Source organism: Apium graveolens, chromosome 7, assembly GCF_009905375.1.
Source record: "Apium graveolens cultivar Ventura chromosome 7, ASM990537v1, whole genome shotgun sequence".
In the NCBI taxonomy this organism is placed as follows: Eukaryota; Viridiplantae; Streptophyta; class Magnoliopsida; order Apiales; family Apiaceae; genus Apium; species Apium graveolens.
Window position 1 is genome coordinate 149,694,170 of NC_133653.1, and position 21,625 is coordinate 149,715,794.

The 21,625-nt window shown below is 35.7% G+C and overlaps 1 protein-coding gene across 2 annotated transcripts; it reads right to left on the reverse strand.

Annotated features, from left to right (window-relative positions):
• Window positions 1-384: 384 nt before the first annotated feature.
• Window positions 385-15,968, reverse strand: LOC141672992 (retrovirus-related Pol polyprotein from transposon RE1). Of its 2 annotated transcripts, none has more exons than XM_074479710.1 (3): window positions 15,620-15,968; window positions 13,178-13,269; window positions 385-1,306 (listed from the first exon to the last, which is right to left on the reverse strand). In XM_074479710.1, exons 1-3 carry the CDS (start codon window positions 15,782-15,784, stop codon window positions 898-900), a joined length of 666 nt encoding a protein of 221 aa, XP_074335811.1. In that variant the 5' UTR covers window positions 15,785-15,968; the 3' UTR covers window positions 385-897. The 2 variants fall into 2 exon arrangements, with proteins under 2 accessions (XP_074335811.1, XP_074335810.1); XM_074479709.1 differs by lacking the exon at window positions 385-1,306 and adding an exon at window positions 5,454-8,802 and having other exon boundaries at window positions 15,620-15,663.
• Window positions 15,969-21,625: the final 5,657 nt, after the last annotated feature.

Sequence of the window (21,625 nt, forward strand, 5' to 3'; positions counted from 1 at the left end):
TACATTTATGAGAAAGTGTCCGGCACGCATTTTAAGGTGCATAAAAAGTATAGTTATGTAACTTATTTTTACAATTTTTTTTTCTGAATAAAAGTTGAATGTTTTAATTTTTATTTAGAAAAACAAAATTATATAAAAAAATTACAAAATATGCACCTTAAAATGCGTGTCGAACACTCTCTAAAAAATGTAAACAATTGAAAGAAACGGAGGGAGTACAATTTTACTACCACCCTAAAGAAGTGCTGCAAGAAACCGAAAACGAGCCCAACAGATATTGGCAGCTTGGAGGAAAAAAAAAGAGACTGGCAGCTTGAAAAAAGGAATGGAGAAAACCGATATTTACTAGAAGAATATAGATGCTAAAACTTCTGCACTCTGAGGGAAAAAGAAACTGGGAGCAGTATAGCTTTGATATCAACTATCAGAATAGAACTGAGAAAAGCATTACCAAATTGGTACGTCCCAAATACAGCTTTTGGTGCAATTATAAAGCACTAACATTCAAATTTAAAAAGGTAAATCTTTTGCTAACATCACTTAAATTACAGCTGCATTGGATTTCTAAATCTGTAATAATTCAACTGAGTATTCTTTTTTTTTGTGACAAAGTAACAAAACTAAGCCTGCAAAGACGTAGGAAACCCGCTAAATACAGGGGCCATCTAAATAACAACAGTGGAAAGTTGATACTGAACAATCAGTTATTCAAGCTTTCCTGTGAAAATATTCAAATGAGACTTATATATTGAGAACTTCCCAATTCAAAACTTCAGAAATCCGGCTGGGTGTGACTAAAATTTGCATAATATTCTTCAACATGTGACGGAATATTATACTCCAGCATTGGCCACTCAAGAGTAAGCGGTAACAAATTTAATTTGCCAAAGCTACCTACTATTCACCTTGACCTTTAATTTCTTTTACTTCTGAAATGGATTTAAAAAATTGCTTCCATGGAGCATCTTGTTGTTGCTCAAGCCATGAAAGAAAAGAGCTGTCCAACAGACAGAAGAAATTGACATATAGGAGCTGATACCTCACTGGTACATATCGGAAGTTTACCACCTGCACAATTGGCCATATGCCTCCCTCTAGAATTAAAGCTGGAAGAAAGTCCCTCTTCACGTCTTCCTTTACTTGAGCAACACTCTTCCCAGTGGAAAAACCCATGTAAGTGAAGAAAACAAGCAAATCTAGGGGACCAAACAAGAGCCCGTCAACAGCTACTTTTGTAGCAACAAAGCGAAGAGACTTTGGCTGGTACTGAAGTCTCAATCTCATAAAACGGTCTAAACCTTCATACCTGCAAGGGGGTAATATAAATCGGTATCAAATAAAAACTTCAATAACAATTTGAGAACCATTAACTATTCAGAGCCTATATCATTACGTACTACAAAATTCATAATGGCTGGCACCAAGTAAATTCCATAAAATTTTGCACCCTGAATCAAGGATCTAGAACTTTTTTATATTATATTAAGATTCATGACAAATATATATCACTTTAAAATTAAGCAACATACTATATATACACATCGCTGCATCATTACCAGTTGAACTAAGTAGCGACAAATAAAACCATAAAATAAATCTAAACCAATTGTTAGTGAACGAAAATTCAGGAAACAAGGTCAAATATGAGTTCATGATACCTCATTCTTTCCAGTCTCCTTTTTATGGTATTTGGAACTCTGTTGTGGGTGCATCACGGTATAGAATATAGATCGATACTCAAGGTTGTACAGACGATTCTCTAGTCTATGTCTATCCTAACAATGATGCTTAACAATATTTCGCATCCAAATCGAGGAGCCATTTGTTTCTACACGGGGTAAACACAATTTATAACTCAGTGAAGAATCCTTTCATGCCAAAAACTCTTAGGAGGCACCATTAGGAGGAACAAATACTCTGCACTATGATATAACTGGGGCAATACCCAAAATATATACAAAATAAAGCATGTTGATGGACACCCCAATCTTCAAAATTACTAAAATTGCTCTCCATCCATAAGCACACTCTATATCTCACGAATACAAGAGAAAAACTCAGAACAAAAAAATGTAGAATAATACAGGAAACTGATAGGGTCGGGTTATTCAGTCACAAAAGATCTACTACCCTTAGAATTTGTCATGCACAGAAAGCATAAAAGTGTTTGGATCGCAATCCATGAAAAGAGCACAAATCTCACTTTCAAAAACAAATTAAACCCATAAGTTAATTATTATGGGTGGGGGGGGAGGTTACATAACTTCTATACTTTACCGCTAATAAAACTAACAAAATGGACCAAGGCCCATGAACATTTAAGCTATTAGAAGATAATCAATACAAACATTATAATAAACACATATATATAATTACACCCTGCCTACCCTGATAAAACTAACTAAATGGACCAAGGCCCGTGAACATTTGAGCTACTAAAAGATATTTTATATAAACCATTATAATAAAATTATATATAACTAGACCCTGCATATTGAGGTAAATAAACACGTCAAATTCTCTTTACACTGGATTTACTTTCACTTTCACTTGCTCTCGCTATCAATCTCAAAAAACAAAAGGTAGCAGGATACTGTTCCACTTTGCTCATATTTTTATCCAAGCATCTTCTACTGCTTTTAAGCATGGAGGAACTTCGTCATTGACCTTGGCATAAGTAAAGACATTTTACAAGAACCAGCACATTTTCAGCAAACTCACACTGTAAAATTAAATAACTATTACCACTATAGTTGATGTGCATCAACTACTTACTGCAATTACTCTTCCGCTCTTCGAGAGAAACAAATAACAAAATGTGGTCATCCGGGAGTGCTAAATATATAACAAGCTTCCTCGGAAATCTTCATTCAGTCAACTCCCATAAAAACCTCAATTTGTTTACATAAGAAAGACCCGCCAAGCTGCCTGCCCAGTCACACATCTCCCAGCCATCAATACTTTTCTTCTGAAACAATTACACTTCACATTCCCATTACAGATATATATACACACACACACATATATATATATGTGTGTGTGTGTGTGTCTAATTATACAACAATCAGCCTCCTAGACAAGGACAATCCTAAAGGTATTCCACCATATGATATGACTAATAACCATTTCCACCAGCCAATTCACATGGAGAACCAAGTTATCCAACCAAACCAACCCATTCTCTAACAGAATGAACTTCTCTACAGTAAACAAATTTGAATTTCGGAATAAACCCCTAACTAGGATGGGTCCTAATCACTCTGGCCATAAAATATCTAACCTACTCTAGAGTAAGTCCAACCTCCACTTATAACATAAGAAGCCCCTCCTCCCCAAAATCTATATTGACCAGAGCAACAATGATCCATAATAACTCCTTGGTTGTTCCTCCACAAGGATAGTGTAAATAACTTGTTGAACACCATACTTATACAACTAAATTACACGGACTCGGCTATAAGTTTATAACATAGACACGTTTCCAAGTGCGGGACTAGGCAATGTATTAAAATTGTTATGTCCCAAAAATGAAACTATTAACTTCCATGACCATGACATGGGGTGAAGTTTTGGAGAAAAGCTTCTCTTTCATTTCAGTAAGAATCAAAATATATACAAAGAGAATGGGATCAATTTAGATCCTGAAAATCAGTGATCTGTCTGCCTAAATTACACTAAATCAGGGAACTGATTCACGTAACAACCATTCTTAATTTACAGCTACGCATACATAATATCTATATAACATACAACTAACTTCCTTAAATTAGAATTCCACACTCCCCCTCAAACTGGGTTGTATATGCTTATCAGACCAAGCTTGAAACATAAATTTTGGAAGTTAGAGCGTGGAAGAGCTTTTGTTAGAATGTCTGCAGTTTGTTGCTTTGTAGGAACATGGTTGAGAGAGATAGTCTTTCCTTCAATCTTCTCACTTATAAAATGTCGATCTATCTCAACATGTTTTGTTCGATCATGATGCACTGGATTTTTTGCTATAGCTATAGCTGACTGACTATCACTTTTCATGGAAATAGGCCCTTTCATAGTAACCTTAAGCTCGTTTAGTAATCGTCTAAGCCATATTCCCTCGCATATACCGAGTGCCAATGCCCTTAATTCAGCCTCTGCACTGCTGCGGGCAACAACTGATTGTTTCTTGCTACGCCATGTTGTTAAATTTCCCCACACAAATGAACAATATCCCGAAGTTGATCTTCTGTCAATAGGTGATCCAGCCCAATCAGCATCAGTGAATACTTCGATAGTTTGACTTTCACTCTTCCGGAAGAATAATCCTTTACCTGGATCCTTCTTGAGATATTGTAAGATTCTGTAGACTGCGTTCATGTGTTCTTGAGTAGGGCTGTTCATAAATTGACTAACCACACTTACAGGAAACTGTTAGGAAACATAATAAATAGAATAAATATTAAGTCAGTTACGAATCTGAATAATTAGTGTGTGCATCAGTTATGGATTTCAAAGGGAGGATTTGGTGGGAATAATAATATTTTAGCTTTAATTTAGGGATTGTGAGTTGAGATTGGGGTTATAAATAGGGAAGCCATTTATATGTTTGAGAGAAGAAGAAATAAGATTGAATTATGTGTGTTTGTGGAGAGTGGTGGTCTCTCGAATACCACCTAGTTGTGTGTGTGTTTATCAATAAAAGAATTCATTTCTTTATATATATATACAAATATAAGGACTGGATAGGTCCTAACAGTGGTATCAGAGCACCTCTGTTATTGGGGCAACGACAACTGCAAAATAAGTTGAAAATCGAATCGACGACTTCCAGGGAGGAAGAAATAAGATTGAATTATGTGTGTTTGTGGAGAGTGGTGGTCTCTCGAATACCACCTAGTTGTGTGTGTGTTTATCAATAAAAGAATTCATTTCTTTATATATATATATACAAATATAAGGACTGGATAGGTCCTAACAGTGGTATCAGAGCACCTCTGTTCTTGGGGCAATGACAAGTGCAAAATAAGTTGAAAATCGAATCGACGACTTCCAGGGAGGAAGAAATAAGATTGAATTATGTGTGTTTGTGGAGAGTGGTGGTCTCTCGAATACCACCTAGTTGTGTGTGTGTTTATCAATAAAAGAATTCATTTCTTTATATATATATATACAAATATAAGGACTGGATAGGTCCTAACAGTGGTATCAGAGCACCTCTGTTCTTGGGGCAATGACAAGTGCAAAATAAGTTGAAAATCGAATCGACGACTTCCAGGGAATTATTTTTTTTGTAAAGATGCAAGCAAAATTTTTGAAGTTGGATATTGAAAAGTTTCAAAATGACATTTCTTTCCTCAAAGAAGGTATGGTTGCTATACTTGCAAAAATGGACAACTATAGTCGCAAGACTACTGGACCATTTTCGTCTGCTCGTGAGGATTCGCAAGGCTTGGAACAGGCCCAGAAGTCGGTTCACGAAACTGAGAAGAAGCTGAAGGGAGTAAAAGCGAATGATAGAGAACTTAAATCAGATTTTCAAAAAATTGATTTTGGAAAACTTCAAGAAGATGAAAGGTCTCATCAGCAACCACCAGTATTGGAGGTTTTAGGGCAGACTCCATTAAATTCTAATAGTGGCAACAACAAAGAACAAGAGACTTGTTTGTTTGATGTCTCATCGCCTCCAAGCTCATCCATGTACTCTTTATCACAAAGACTTGAAATATTCGAAGGCTTAAAACTTGAAGGTGGGTCGTTGAAGGCTGAAAGTTATTTTGACAGCTATTTTGAATTAGTAAACCTCTCAATACCAACTAAGAAGGTATGGTCGGCTGTAGTATACTTGAGAAATGATCTTTTGTTCTTGGACTATTGCGGGGAATATCAGCGGCCTTCTTGTAACTGGGAGGAATTTAGAAAATTATTGGCGGAGAGGCAGGGGTTCTGGATTAGAAAGAAAAGGAAAAAGAGAGAATGAGACAATTTTCTCATTTGAACCTTGAGGACAAGGTTCAAGTTTGGGCGGTGGGTAATGTTAGGAAACATAATAAATAGAATAAATATTAAGTCAGTTACGAATCTGAATAATTAGTGTGTGCATCAGTTATGGATTTCAAAGGGAGGATTTGGAGGGAATAATAATATTTTAGCTTTAATTTAGGGATTGTGAGTTGAGATTGGGGTTATAAATAGGGAAGCCATTTATATGTTTGAGAGAGGAAGAAATAAGATTGAATTATGTGTGTTTGTGGAGAGTGGTGGTCTCTCGAATACCACCTAGTTGTGTGTGTGTTTATCAATAAAAGAATTCATTTCTTTATATATATATATACAAATATAAGGACTGGATAGGTCCTAACAGAAACCCAATATCTGGACGAGTGTGAGCAAGGTATAGTAGTTTTCCTACCAGCCTTTGATATCGACCTTTATCAACACTTATACCAGTAGCTTGTAATTTTGTATTAGGGTCCATGGGAGTGTCAATAGGCTTGCACCCTGTCATTCCAGTTTCCTTTAAAAGGTCCAGGACATATTTTCTTTGCGAAATTGACAACCCTTCTCTTGACCGTGCAACTTCCATTCCAAGAAAGTACTTTAACGGTCCAAGGTCCTTGATCTCGAATTTTGTGGCAAGCAATTTCTTTAGACAAGATATCTCCTCCATATTGTTTCCAGTAATGACAATGTCATCAACATAAACAATAATAGCAGTAAGTCCTCTATTTGCCGTATGTTTGACAAATAAAGTATTATCAGCTTGGCACTGAACATAGCCATCTTTCCCGAGTACATTTGTAAATTTCTCAAACCATTTCCGCCCAGATTGTCTAAGACCATACAAAGTTTTAATGAGTTTGCATACTTTGTTTGCTGGAAATCTGCTCTCAAACCCCGGGGGTATTTTCATGTATACTTCTTCCTCGAGATCTCCATTTAGAAAGGCGTTTTTAACATCAAGTTGCAGTAATGGCCAGTCCAAATTAACAGCAATAGAGATGAGAACTCTGATGGTGTTTAATTTTGCAACAGGGGCAAACGTTTCTTGATAATCAATCCCATAAGATTGAGTGAATCCCTTTGCCACAAGGCGTGCCTTAAGCCTTTCAACACTTCCATCAGCTTTGTGCTTCACAGAAAATACCCACTTACATCCTACAACACGTTTTCCAGGAGGAAGAGTGGTAATTTTCCAGGTTTTATTCTTTTCGAGCGCTCTCATTTCTTCAAGAGTTGCTGTCTTCCATTCAGGTATTTGTAAGGCTTCCTGGACTGAATTAGGAATTGAGACCTGATCAATTTTGGTAACAAAGGCTCTGAACCGTGGTGACAGTTTTGCATAGGATAGGTGATTTTGTATAGGATGATGAGTGCATGTTCTGACTCCCTTTCGCAATGCAATTGGCAAGTCCATATCAGAACTTAAATCTGATGTCGGCTGATCAGATAATGTATTTGATGTAATGTCAACCTTACCTGAGTTTTTTCGATGGAAATTGGAGCCGGTGAAGAGTCATGGTCATGCTGAAATTGTGCAGGTTGTAACTGGGGCTGTTCCTGAGGCTTTTTCCTTCGAGAATAGACTTTGATTTCATCTGACTTTTGGGTTTGGTTGGAAATGGATTTGGTCATTGGAGGTGGATCAACTAACTTAGGAGTCGGAATTTGCTCTAACATTTGAAAAGGAACATGTGCCTTGACTATAGGAGTATTTTCAATGAACGAGTTCCAATCCCAGTTCTGAGATTCTGTTACTCTATCCTCCCCCTGAATTGAAGAATTGGGGTAAAAAGGCTCTTTCTCAAAAAAAGTGACATCCATGGAATGGAAAAAACGCTTAGTGAGCGGACAATAACATTTGTAACCCTTTTTATTAGGAGAGTAACCGAGAAATATACATCTCAAGGCTCTTGGATCAAATTTTCCTCGATTTTGAGAATTGATGTGAACAAACACAGTACAACCAAATATTTTGAGAGGAAGTTTATTTATAATGTGTGATGTGGGAAATAGTTCAAGAAGTGACTGCCTCGGTGTTTTATAATTCAGAGTCCTAGAAGGCATTCTATTGATGAGGTAAGTGGCTGTGAGGATTGCATCCCCCCAAAAATGTTTAGGAACATTGGAGGTGAAAAGTAAAGAGCGTGCAACCTCAAGAAGATGACGATTTTTCCTCTCTGCCACCCCATTTTGTTGGGGTGTGTCAACGCAAGAACTTTGATGTACAATGCCATGAGTTTGTAAATATTCCCCGAGAGTAGAGTTGAAAAAGTCACGTGCATTATCAGTCCTAAGCACTTGAATATTTGCTTTGAACTGGTTTTGGATCATGACATGAAAAGATTTAAAAATGTGACTGGCTTAAGATTTTTGTTTCATTAAAAATACCCAACTAAGACGAGTATGATCATCAACAAAGAGTAAGAACCATCGAGCCCCACTAACATTTGTAGTTCGCGATGGCCCCCAGATATCACTGTGTATTAATGAGAAAGGTGCAGAAGATTTATGTGGTTTAGAAGTATAGGTACTACGAGTGTGCTTGGACAATTGACATATATCACAATTAAACAATTTTGAACTTTTATTGATAAATAAATGTGGAAAGAGTCGTTCAAGGTACATAAAGTTTGGGTGACCAAGACGATAGTGCCACATCATAACATCACTATCTTTATTTGACAAACTTGATGACAATAAACTACTTGGAGAATGATAAAAAGAACGAGAAGACTCTTTATTAGGAAACACTCGAGAGATTTGAGGTGTGAGAATATAGAGACCAGCATGAAGTTCAGCATTGCCAATCGTCCTCCCCGATTCCAAATCCTGAAATTTACAACAATTGGCAGAAAATTTAGTCATACAATTCAAGGCATTTGTAAGTTTGCTTACAGACAATAAATTGCAGTCTAAATTTGGAACAAGCAACACAGATTGTAAGGATATATTCTCTGATAGAGACACAGTGCCAACTCCTGCTACTTTTGAGTGTGATCCATCAGCTATTCGAACAAAAATAGGTCTGTTGCATGGACTATATGATGAAAAAAGAGTGTGATTTCCAGGCATGTGATCCGAGGCACCAGAATCAACTATCCACATATTTGATTTAGATTTTGCTGCACTGAGTGCTAAAGAAGTACCTCTATTTGCTACACCTGCTGTCCCAACTGTAGAGGATGACAGAACAACGACTTCAGTAATCAACTTTTGAAGAGTTTCAAGTTGTTCTTTTGTGAAAGGTCCCGAATTTTTGGTAGTTTCGGTAATGGCTGCATTCGCACGATTTTCCCATTCATTTGGCCCACGATTAGGCTTCCAGTCAGCAGGTTTACCATATAGTTTCCAGCATGTCTCCTTGGTGTGTCCTGGTTTGCGACAATAATCACACCAAGGTCTCCCTTTGCGAGGCTTGTTACCGCTGATTTGTTGAGGAGGGCCACGAGCAGCGTGAGCCAGTGCATAGGCTTCATTTTGAGTTGGCAGCAAATTTTGACTCGCAAGTGCAGAACTTTCTGATGGAGGAAGGTTATCCAGTTGACCCAACATAACCTTTCTTCGACTTTCTTCCCTGCGAACCTCAGAGAATGCTTCTCTTAAACTAGGAAGTGGTTTGGTTGCAAGAATCCGACCACGAACTTCATCAAGAGACTTATCAAGTCCCATAAGAAACTTAAAAACCCGCTTGTTCTCCACAATCTTCTTGTGTGTTGTACCATCATCAGAACATTTCCAATCATGGGATTCAAATAAATCGATTTGTTGCCAATTTCGAGTGAGGTTTGAAAAATAAACAGTAACAGATGAAGTACCTTGTTTGAGGTCTTGAAGGATACTCTCTATGTGAAATAACTCAGAAGTATTCTCACCGCTAGAGAAAGTATCACGAGCCGCTTCCCAGATTTCTTGGGCTGTGGAATACAGGAGAAAGTTTTCACCGATTTCAGTAGACATGGAGTTGATCAACCATGACATGACCATGTTGTTTTCAGAACGCCACACTTTGAAGGTGGGATCTGATTTGTTGGGAGGTTTCGCAACCCCTGTGAGATAGTCATCACGGCCCTTGCCACTAACGAACATCATAACAGACTTAGACCACTGGAGATAATTATGACCAATTAGTTTGTGGTTGGTCACAGGAAGAATAGTGTTGTCTGCCATGGGCGAATTGACAATAGGACTGTGGCTGGAAGGAAGGTCAACGATTGATGATGAGGATATTTCTTTATCAGACATGATTGATGTATAGGTAAAAAGATTAAAAGATGCAAGCTACTGGAAAGGAATTGTAGCTGCTGAATTAGGGTAATACTTCAAGGCTCTGATACCATGAAGTTTTGGAGAAAAGCTTCCCTTTCATTTCAGTAAGAATCAAAATATATACAAAGAGAATGGGATCAATTTAGATCCTGAAAATCAGTGATCTGTCTGCCTAAATTACACTAAATCAGGGAACTGATTCACGTAACAACCATTCTTAATTTACAGCTACGCATACATAATATCTATATAACATACAACTAACTTCCTTAAATTAGAATTCCACATGGGGTGCTTAAGGTAATATAAAGATCCGAGTTACATGAACAAGAAAACATTTTTTCTTTGATTATGTCAAGGCATATACATGTAACCTTGTAAAAAAAAGATTCAAGTGTCATCTTTGTAAGCCTGAGCATGACAAAAAGTGATTTTATCAACCGCAAACAAGTTGACATGGTAATATGCTTACTGCTGTTTTCACGAATTTTAGTGAACCACGGGTATGTATAAGGGTGCACACCTAATTAGTGGTCAAAAATGATCGGTGTATTTCTAAGTATCTCTTGGCGAGGTAAATTAAAGAAGTCACGATATGAGTTGTACACAAATGGGAATATTTAATAAATCAATTGCTAAAATGTATGGAATTTTTCTTTTCAGAGAAGCAATATTTCTCCATGACTCTATCTATGGCTAATTGGTTTCTTTGTTTATCTGTGGTTGTTTCTTCAAGTTTCCATGGATGCTTATTGTTTTCTGCAGTTTAATCTTTGTTACCTGGACTTCGCTGTAAGAGATGGATTCCGGTACGGATCCAAAGGATCCAAGAGTCAAATTCTCAATCTTGAAAGTACTCCCTCCGTCCCTAAATACATGTCCATCTTGACTTTTGACCGGTCAACTTGACCAAAATTTATACCTACTATATAATTGATAATAATATAAAAAAATATATATATCATTTGAAAGTACATTTAGTTTATTTTAAAATGTAACTCTCAGATTTTAAAAATAATCAATCGATAATTTTTAATGTTAAAGTCAAAAATTGGTCAATTTGACTCCTAGAAAAACAAAATGGACATGTAATTAGGACGGAGGGAGTATCAAGGAACCTTGCATATGAATCCATAATTGGACTCTATGCAGGAACTTGAGACTAATTTATGTTACCTGGACTTCGTTGTAAGAGATGGATTCCGGTACAGATCCAAAGGCTCCAATAGTTGGATTCTCAATTTTGACAAGGAACCTTGCATATGAATCCATAATTGGACTCCACGCAGAAACTTGAGACTAAATATCTATATTCTTTCTATATTTTTCTAAACTGTGTGTATTACTGATAAATCCATTAAATTTAATAACATATGAATATTCGTAAAACATAAACAAAAGAAAAACACCATGAGAGGTTCTTTGAGGTCTTGCTCCTAACAAACATATTACCCCATTACCTTAAATTTTATTTTGTCTTGAACTGATGGAGAGTGTAGTGTTCGGTTACAACCTGAAGAATTGTTGTGTCATATTAAGCATGAATATGACAGAAAATTTTGGTGGCAGATCCTGCCTAGTGGAATTCTGTGACCTCTTCTTCCCCAGATTACATCTGTCAGTGGTTTGGGTAACAGAAAGGTACATAAGACTTACCCAACCTACCCTGATCCCTTGAAGTTATGCTGCACATGACCTCATAACATGCAACTTAAGGCCGCCCTAAAGAAATGACCACTAAGATACGAAAACATCGATACAAGTTTACTGCCTTGAAACCTCTATAGCAAGAGGGAAGAAAAGAAACACCCCACTTCATTCCAAGAATCCAAGTTCAGAAAGTGAAGAAAGCAGAAGAATAAATGTCTCAACTAGACAACATCGAAAACCAATTAGACACTTGTCGAACACTGCCATGCTAGAATCTACGTACCTTCTCCTTCTCCCACAGGAAATCCTTAAACTGAATTTTCATTTCCCTTCTAGCAAAACAATTATCAACTACCAATCAACTTAAACTAGGTTCTAATAGCTCCTGCTATGTCCAGTAGAAGCATAACACAATTCTTGCAAGTAGGATACCAAATATCACGAAAATAAGAAGCATAACACAATTCTTATTTATGTTTCCAACTGTTGTACATCAAGAGTACAACTACATTAACCTCAATAGTATAAGCCAGCCATGAGTCCTAGAGGACTCTAAGACTCGAGATGAAAATGTTAATTATGATCTGTAGTTTGTGTTTTGATGAAGACTCAAAAACTTTTGAACATACAGAATTTTACCTACCCAGATCATCTTAAAAATACTAGTTTTTTATGTTGATTACAAAACTCCTTTATTTTACTTTCTATCATGATCAATTATCTCAATTTAAATGTCTTCCCTCTCATAAAACATTTTTTTAAGGCTGTCGGGGAAAGAAAGCGAGGGAACACTTGAAAGGATGGAAGGTGTAAAAACTAACAATTTGTCACTGTACTGTAGTTTCCTGGAATATCTGTCAAACTTCAAGTCATTTCACACAAACAATATTATGTGCTCCCCAACCCGTCTCCCAAAACTAAGAGTCAAGCAAAGAAGCAGGAATCAACATTTACAGTGTTTTGTATTTCAGATACAAATAGCAAACTGCAACCCTCAGCGAGTTTACGATAAGTTTCAGATCCGTCTAATAAGTATGCCATCTAGCAGCAATTGTTTACATGACGAGTCTACAAATAATTATTAACATCTGATTTACTAATTATTGTAGTATTTAGTAGAAAAAGACAATTGCAAGAGCCCAACCATATCTAAGAACTATAGGTCTTAATCAGCACATTTCACTTCAGAAGATCTTTAAAGAGCTCATAACACATACCAAAACTAGATTAAAAAAACATATTTGCGAACTTGAGCAATTTATTTCTAAATATTAGCAGATCCACTAACCAGAAGTGACCAACTGGTCCAACAAATCCCAACCCAAATAAGCTTGTAGTCGCCACTCGCCTCCAATTGATCTTTAATTTTTTATCTTCTTCCTGTTGTACGGAATCAACACAGTCTATTAGATATATATTGACATTCAGAAAATAAAATTTTCAGCTTTAGAATTGAAGTAAATAGGTAGCAGCACAAGTGAAGTAAATTATATGAGAATAAATATCTAAAACTTCCTATTTTGTATGGTTATATTGTTATTGCGGCTGAACCAGGCAGACATATGAAGATTTCATATTCATGTAAACTAGAATGCAACATGGGTGTGGGCTGCATATCAAAGATCTTCGACTAAGCAACTAATTATTCTGATATATTGACAGTATCATTGTTGGAAGAATTTTGAATCTGAGAACTGTTGACATTTAACCATCTAAAATAGTCAATTGTGTTTATCGATAACAATTTGTTTTAATGATTGTGCCATTAAAAAAACCACTTGTACGCATCCTCACTTTGTATAGAAGTTACATATATGCATATTAATGTGGTGCAAGAAACAATGATATTAATGACTTGTGATTACTTATCAAGAAAAATGCCCTGGAGAAATAAATTAAGAGCAGCCCAATGTGAAATTTAAGTAGCAAAGCAGATCAGTATTTTACAAGTGTTTCTTATATGATTATTATATAGGATTAGTATAGGAAAATATCAGCTAGAATACTCGAACTAATTAATGTTTGAGTAGCACTAGTTTAGGTTCATTACAATTATCGATGTAATTTTTCAATTTTGTCCATGTAGACTATTATGAATTATTTAATTATGACTTAATTGTCAACATAAATGAGTTTTCTAGTCTATCTCGAAAAAATTCAGAATTGAAAATTGATGTAATCAACCGGTACTTCAACTTCAGGCTTGGTATCAAGGTCATATATAGGCACTTTAGGTTCTTGGCAAAACGTTGCAACAAAATTGATAGCTTGAAACATATTCTGGGGAGAACAAGTCAAGGACAAGCTTTCTTGTCCGAAAATTAGAGCTAGACTGAAGAGGTGATTCAAGCCTGAAACTGTGGATCACATTGAGTTTCTCATCTTCAACTCCTTTGTTATCAAGTCTAAAAATTATCAATGTACGAAACTCTTTACGAGGCATGTGGATTCCCAAAGTTTCAAAATTTGAGGTCCAAAGAAATATAGCAACATTGATTTTTTTTCATCTAATATTATTAGCACTTAGATATAAGATTCGATTCTAAATATAGACTTCTATTATATTTATACTGAAAGCAGCATATTGTAAGTTACAAATTATTTTTATCATGGAGTAACTTTGAGCAAGGACTAGTTCTGGTTCATATAAATATTGTTGTAGTATTTTAGCATTTCATTTAGTTTATTCAAGATCATTATATATTACTGAATTAAGATTTAGTTGTCATTTTAAAGGCTTTTCCGTTCTCACCTCTTCCTAAATTTTCCAAACCCGTACTATATCTTTTCCCAACCTTTACTAATCCCTGCAATCTGCATCGACCTCCCATTCTGAAATCGGCATACATCAACAGATCTTGACAGGAGGCTGTCATTGGTCAATGTGGTTGTTTGTAGTTTATGACAATTGATGCTATGCAGCCACATCAAATATAAATGATATGAATATTTAAGTGTCCCTATATATATAGTTTTTGTTAAGATAAAGTAACTCCTGTAAAAGGATTCAAGCCTTTAATGACTAACAGAGAACCTGGGACAACGACTTTGCAAGGAACATTGAATTTCTAATAATGTGTATACAAATTCACAAAATAACTGTACAAGTAAATGTGTGCATAAATGATGCAAGTATAATTAAGACCACATATTTAAATAATTTCTGTTCCGAATCCCGTAATCGATAAATAGTCGTTTTTCGAGGAGATATTACATAAAATGTACATTTTCTCCAGAACAAACATATTCTGGTTTTCAAGCCAGTTCAATCACACAAAAAGCATTTATGTTGCGAATTCTGGCTACTGAATGTACACTCTGACTCTAATATTAGAGTGGCTATGCTTCCCACTTCCTAGTGCACTTCAAATTAATAGCTGTGTTTTCCAAATATACTTTTCTAACTACTTTCATGGCACCGCTCCTAATGAACCAACAAAATGCAGGCGCAGATAACAGCCCAACTTGCTAAAGATAGCAATTAATTACATCTAAATTACTTAATCATATCCTTAATGCAGGTATAAAACGCAACAGCAAAAAACATCAAGACAAATAAATTAGGGTTCAAAGAAACTGAAAAGGCATATATTGGGGCAGTCAAATGTACATAAAATAACCCAACAGACAGAGCCCGTCATTTGGAAACCAGGCAAAAACAAAAGATTGAAAAGATAAATCTCATATGAATAGACAAACACATATATAAATGGGGAAGAAAAGGACATACAGAAGATGAAAGATGTTGTTGTTGAGATCGAAGAGTGGAGTGATGAGTGATGGTCTGAGCAGCAATATCACCAAATCCCCAAATGAAAGCAGAGCTAATGACCTGAGTTTTAACAGGCTGTTTTTCTAAACATTTCTGGTACCATCTCCATAGCTTTATCATCATTTCATCCAACCCCCCTCCCTTAATTTCTATATCTATCTATCTATCTATCCTTTTTATATGTATCAGGGATTGAAAAATGTTTGATAAATTTTGCAATAAGAATGGTTGTAGTTTAAAGAGCAGTTGAAAGACACGAAGTAAATTTAGGTTTCCCTGTGTACGATGACAAGTTACACTTGATTCTTTAGTTTGTGTGTTTTGATGGCCTAAATTTATTCTGATTTCCGTAAATAAAACCTTTTCACTTTTAGTGCAGGGGAATATTAGATTAAGTAATTTATAATTTAAAATTAAGAAGTGAGTTATCTATATTATATTAAAGGTTATTATTGTCCATATAACATTTACCCACTAATTCACCCATAACCCATAATTCATGACCTATTTTATTTTTTTATATATAAAATTTTATATTATACCTAAATTCATTAATTTTTCACATTTAAATCCATTATAATTTACTAGGGACTTTTTGCCCGCGCTACGCGCGCTCCAAATTTCTTAAATTTTGAATTTTTTTTCTCGAAATTTGTAATTTTTATAACACTGACGGTTATCTTCTAATTTTATTTAATTTATTTATTACAGTTATTTAAGTTCCGTTTATTTTGAAATATAAAACTGATATTATAGTTTAAAGTTAAATCTCAGTATTTTATTTTAGTTTTCTTTCTCTCACATTTTAACCAATCAAAAGTCTATTAACTCATATTTTAACATTTCTCTTTTACGTTTTTAGTAGTCAATATTTTAATAATTTGTACAACAAAACTGAGTAAATAATTTTTTTAATTAAATACTTTTTAAAAAATCCAGTAAATATTACATAACATACAATTTATTGCAATATTTTATTTTAAAATCAAAATAATACAAAAATCCACTTATATTAAAACATAATATATAACACTATTTGTAAAAATCATTTTTTTAAAAATTATAAAAAAGGAGAAAATATCAAAAGAATTAAAAAACCCAAACAACCCAAATAAGTTGACTTTGGGATATGTTAAACTCCTGTCTTAAAAAAATCCCACATAAAATCAAAGTCCTGTCTTAAAAGAAGCCCAGATAAGAAAACTATTGTGACTTTGGGATTCTCAACTTCTTCAAGCAAAAAGTAACTTTTTTTCACCAAGGAGACATGTTGTGAATATGTTGAGTACTTGATGATTACCTAAACAAAACATCTAAGTAGATTTTACTTAGTGAAATAATGTAGCACTCGACGGATAAGAATTGTAGTTCCGACGGATAACTCATTATAGTCCCGACGGATGATTAACTTATTATCCATCGAGTGAGTAGCTTATGTAATAAGTTTGTAGCACAGTGTTGTATGCACCTTTGTATAGAATCTGTAGTGGCATATAAGTCATGTTGACTTTAACTAGATATGCAGAATAGGTTGATTAACTGTACATAAGCAATGTCTTGTAATTCTGTATAAGTGAAATGAAGTCAAGTGTCAAAATAGCTACCAACGGATGATTAACAAAGCTTCGACGGATGACCAAAATAGCTATCAACGGATGTTTAACATAGCAGTCGACGGATGATCAATTAAGTCATCGACGGATGATCTGAAAGTCGACAGATGATCAAGATTCAAACATCAGTTGAACAGTAAAAGCTGACACACAGCCGTCGAGTTGGATACAAGTACACCGTGGAAGCTCATTAACTGGGTAATAGAGGACGAAAAGCAGCAAAGATCAAGACTGTTAGATTTTATATTTGTTCAGTTCTTTTGACTTTGTAATCTTGGTATTATATAAACCAAGAGAGTAGCAAATAGAAAAATAATTGAGAGAGCTAAGAAACAACAACAGAGAAATCTTTGTAATCACTATCTTTAGCATTTCCTGTGTTCTTAGCAGTTCTATTTGTGTAAGCAGCTGTGGGCATTTCTGCACAGAGAGTCCTCTCGATATATTAAATATATCTCTGGTGGAATTGTTTAAATCCACCAGAAAGTTTTTAAAGACTCTTATTTTTAATTACTTATGTTTTGATTCATTCAAGTTTACATTCCGCATTGTGCTAATCAACACAAATATATCCATAATCGAGTTGAACATTTTTATTTTAAGAAAAAGGTTCAAGAATTCCATTCAACCCCCCTTCTGTAATTCTTGCTATATTGTTAAGGGACTAACAATTGGTATCAGAGCAGGCTCTTAATCAACAAAGAGTTTAAAGATCAAAACAATTCAGCAAGATGAACAAGAAAGATGTTGGAGTCAAGATTCCTTTTCTTGATAAAGACAATTACCATCATTGAAAGGTAAAAATGCATCTTCATATGCTTTCTCAAGATGAGGCCTATGTGGAATGCATAGAAAGAGGCCCTCATGTTCCAATGAGAGCTGCAACAGGAAATGAACCATCTGTTCCAAAGCCAAGGCATGAATGGTTTGATCCTGATATTGAACAAGTCAGGAAAGATAAAAAGGCCATGAACATTCTGTTCAATGGTGTTGATGCAGACATGTTTGATAACATCATCAACTGCAAGAATGCCAAGGAAGTTTGGGACACAATACAGATAATTTGTGATGGTACTGAGCAAGTAAAAGAAAATAAAATGCAGCTCCTGATTCAGCAATATGAGCATTTTCACAATAAAGAAAGTGAGTCACTCACTGACATTTTTAGTAGATTCCAAAAGTTACTAAATGATCTTAAATTGCATGGAAGAGTCTATCAGACTAAAGACTCCAATCTGAAATTTCTCAGATCTCTTCCAAAGGAATGGAAACCAATGACAGTCTCATTGAGAAACTCACAAGATTATAAGGAGTTTACTTTGAAGAGACTGTATGGCATTCTGAAGACCTATGAGCTTGAGATAGAGCAGGATGAAAGAATGGAGAGAGGAAAGAAGAAAGGAGGATCCATTGCACTAGTGGCTGAACTGGAAAAGGAGAAGGAAGTGAAGATGGAAGCTGTGGAATCAACTTCAAAGGCCTGTGAAAGCAAGGGTAAAGGGCTAGCTGCAGAAAGTGAAGATTCATTGAGCCAAGATGACATGGAGGACATTGATGAGCACCTAGCATTCCTTTCAAGAAGATTTGCCAAGCTCAAGTTCAAGAAGAACTTTGGAGCTGCCAAGCCAAATAGAAACATGGTGGATAAATCAAAATTCAAGTGTTTCAAATGTGGCTTGGCAGGGCATTTTGCAAATGAGTGTAGAACGTCAGATTCCAGTAAGAAAAGATTTGAGTCTGTGGATTATAAGCAAAAATACTTTGATCTACTCAAACAGAAGGAAAGGGCTTTTATTACACAAGAGAATGACTGGGCAGCTGATGGTTTGGATGAAGATGAGGATGTCAGCTATGTCAATCTAGCCCTTATGGCCAAGTCTGATGAAACAGAGACAAGTTCCTCAAGTAATCAGGCAATCACTACAAACCTTGCACATTTATCTAAAGCTGAGTGTAATGATGCAATAAATGACATGTCTACAGAATTGTATCATTTGCGTGTTACACTTAAGTCCTTCACTAAAGAAAATGCTAAAATCAAAGAAAACAACTTGTTTTTGAGTGAGAGGAATAATGTGCTTGAGTCTCAGTTTGTTGAGTTTGAGAAACTAAAAATTGAGTGTAGAATTGCCAAGGAGGAATTAACAGAGTTCTTGAAAAATGAAGAAATTTTAAAGAAGCAGCTCGATCGTGAACAGGAGGTGATTAAAGCATGGAAAACATCCAGAGATGTTCATGCTCAAATCACCAAGGTTCAAGGAATTGAGTCTTTTTGTGATGAAGCCTGGAAAAAGAATAAGGAGAAACTAGAACCTATTTTGGTAGATGGATTGCTGACAGATGTAGACTCGACGGATGATGAGATCTATCCATCGGATAACAAAAAGTGTTATCCGTCGAATGATAAACATCCTCATCCGTCGGCTGTGAGCAAACCCATTAGCAAAGCCAAATTAACCAAGCTAAATGAAAAGTATGGGTCTGTTTCCAAGAACTTTGTTTCAGGAGAGTCAAGTCAAGCCAAGAAAAGGAAGAAGGCTAATGTTGGTCACATGACTGTCAAACAGTTAAGTGAAAGACTTGAGAAGATAGAGGTAAAAACAGAGAGTAAAAGGAAAAACAATAGGAATGGTAAAGTAGGGATTAACAAACATAATAACTACACACCTGACAAATATGCTCCTAGAAAAATCTGTGTCAAATGTGATAGTGTAAATCATTTGTCTGTTAATTGCAAATCTGCCATGCCTACTCCCATGTCTGTTCAGCCTCAATTCTCTAACATGAATGCCATGCCTCCCATGCCTGTTAATGCTATGCCTACACAGAACATGAATGCACAGTTTGCTAATATGCCATTTGCACCTAATCCATATTATGCTGCATACAATATGCCTCAAATGCCATTTAGCATGCCTTACTGGAATAACATGTTTGCACCAAGCATGCCATTTCCTGTTAGCCATAACATGCATGATAATTCTGTTGCATCTAGTGGTTTCAAAGGCCCTACCCAAATGACTAAGGAAGAATCTGAAATTCCTAAGTCAAATGAGTTAAGACCTAAGAAACAAAAGAAGAAAGCTAACAAGGCAGGACCCAAGGAAACTTGGGTACCAAAATCAACTTGATTTGATTTTGATGTGTGCAGGGAAATAGAAGGAATCTTTGGTACTTGGATAGTGGTTGTTCAAGACACATGACTGGTGATTCTACCCTGCTCACAGAGTTTGAAGAGAGAGCTGGCCCAAGTATCACTTTTGGAGATGACAACAAAGGTTATACTGTGGGATATGACTTGATTTCAAAGGACAATATCATCATTGAAGAGGTTGCCTTAGTGGATGGTCTCAAACACAATCTGTTGAGTATCAGCCATCTTTGTGATAAAGGCAACTCAGTAACCTTCAACAAAGAAACCATTGTTGTGATTAATAATCTAAACAACAAAGTGGTTCTCACTGGTGTGAGAAGAGGAAATGTGTATCTTGCTGACTTCAACTCAACTAAAGCAAAATCTGTAACTTGTCTTCTCAGTAAAGCAAGTCAAGATGAAAGTTGGATATGGCACAAGAAACTATCTCATTTGAACTTCAAGACCATGAATGAGCTGGTAAAGAAAGAGCTAGTTAGAGGCATTCCTATGGTGGAGTTTACAAAGGATGGACTGTGTGATGCCTGCCAAAAAGGGAAGCAGATTAAAGCATCATTCAGGAAGAAACTTGATTCAGCAATTGAAGAGCCTCTACAACTGCTTCACATGGATTTGTTTGGACCAGTCAATATATTGTCAATCTCAAAGAAAAGATTTTGCCTAGTAATTGTAGATGATTTCTCAAAGTTCTCTTGGACCTATTTCCTAAAGTCCAAAGATGAGGCTAGTGAAATCATCATCAATCACATAAGGCAAGTTAACAATCATCCTGATTTCAAAGTTAGAAGAATCAGGAGTGATAACGGAACTGAGTTCAAGAACTATGTCATGAGAGCATTTTGTGAGGAAAATGGAATCTTGCATGAGTTTTCAGCAGCAAGGACTCCACAACAGAATGGAGTAGTGGAAAGAAAGAATAGATCTTTTATTGAAGCTGTAAGGACAATGCTTGAAGAATCAAAACTACCAACATACTTCTGGGCTGAAGCTGTAAACACTGCATGCTACACTCAGAACATCTCTCTGATTAATCAAGCAAGATGCATGACACCTTATCAATTGTTCAAGAACAAGAAGCCAACTCTGAACTTTCTTCATGTCTTTGGCTGTAAATGCTATATTCTGAGAAATCAAACTGATCAAAATGGGAAGTTTGATGCTAAAGCAGATGAAGGAATTTTTGTTGGATATGCTGTT

What these genes read in the sequence shown, in the direction of transcription:
- LOC141672992 (XM_074479709.1), bottom strand. Translation starts at nt 7,387, where the DNA reads ATGGACTTGCCAATTGCATTGCGAAAGGGAGTCAGAACATGCACTCAT.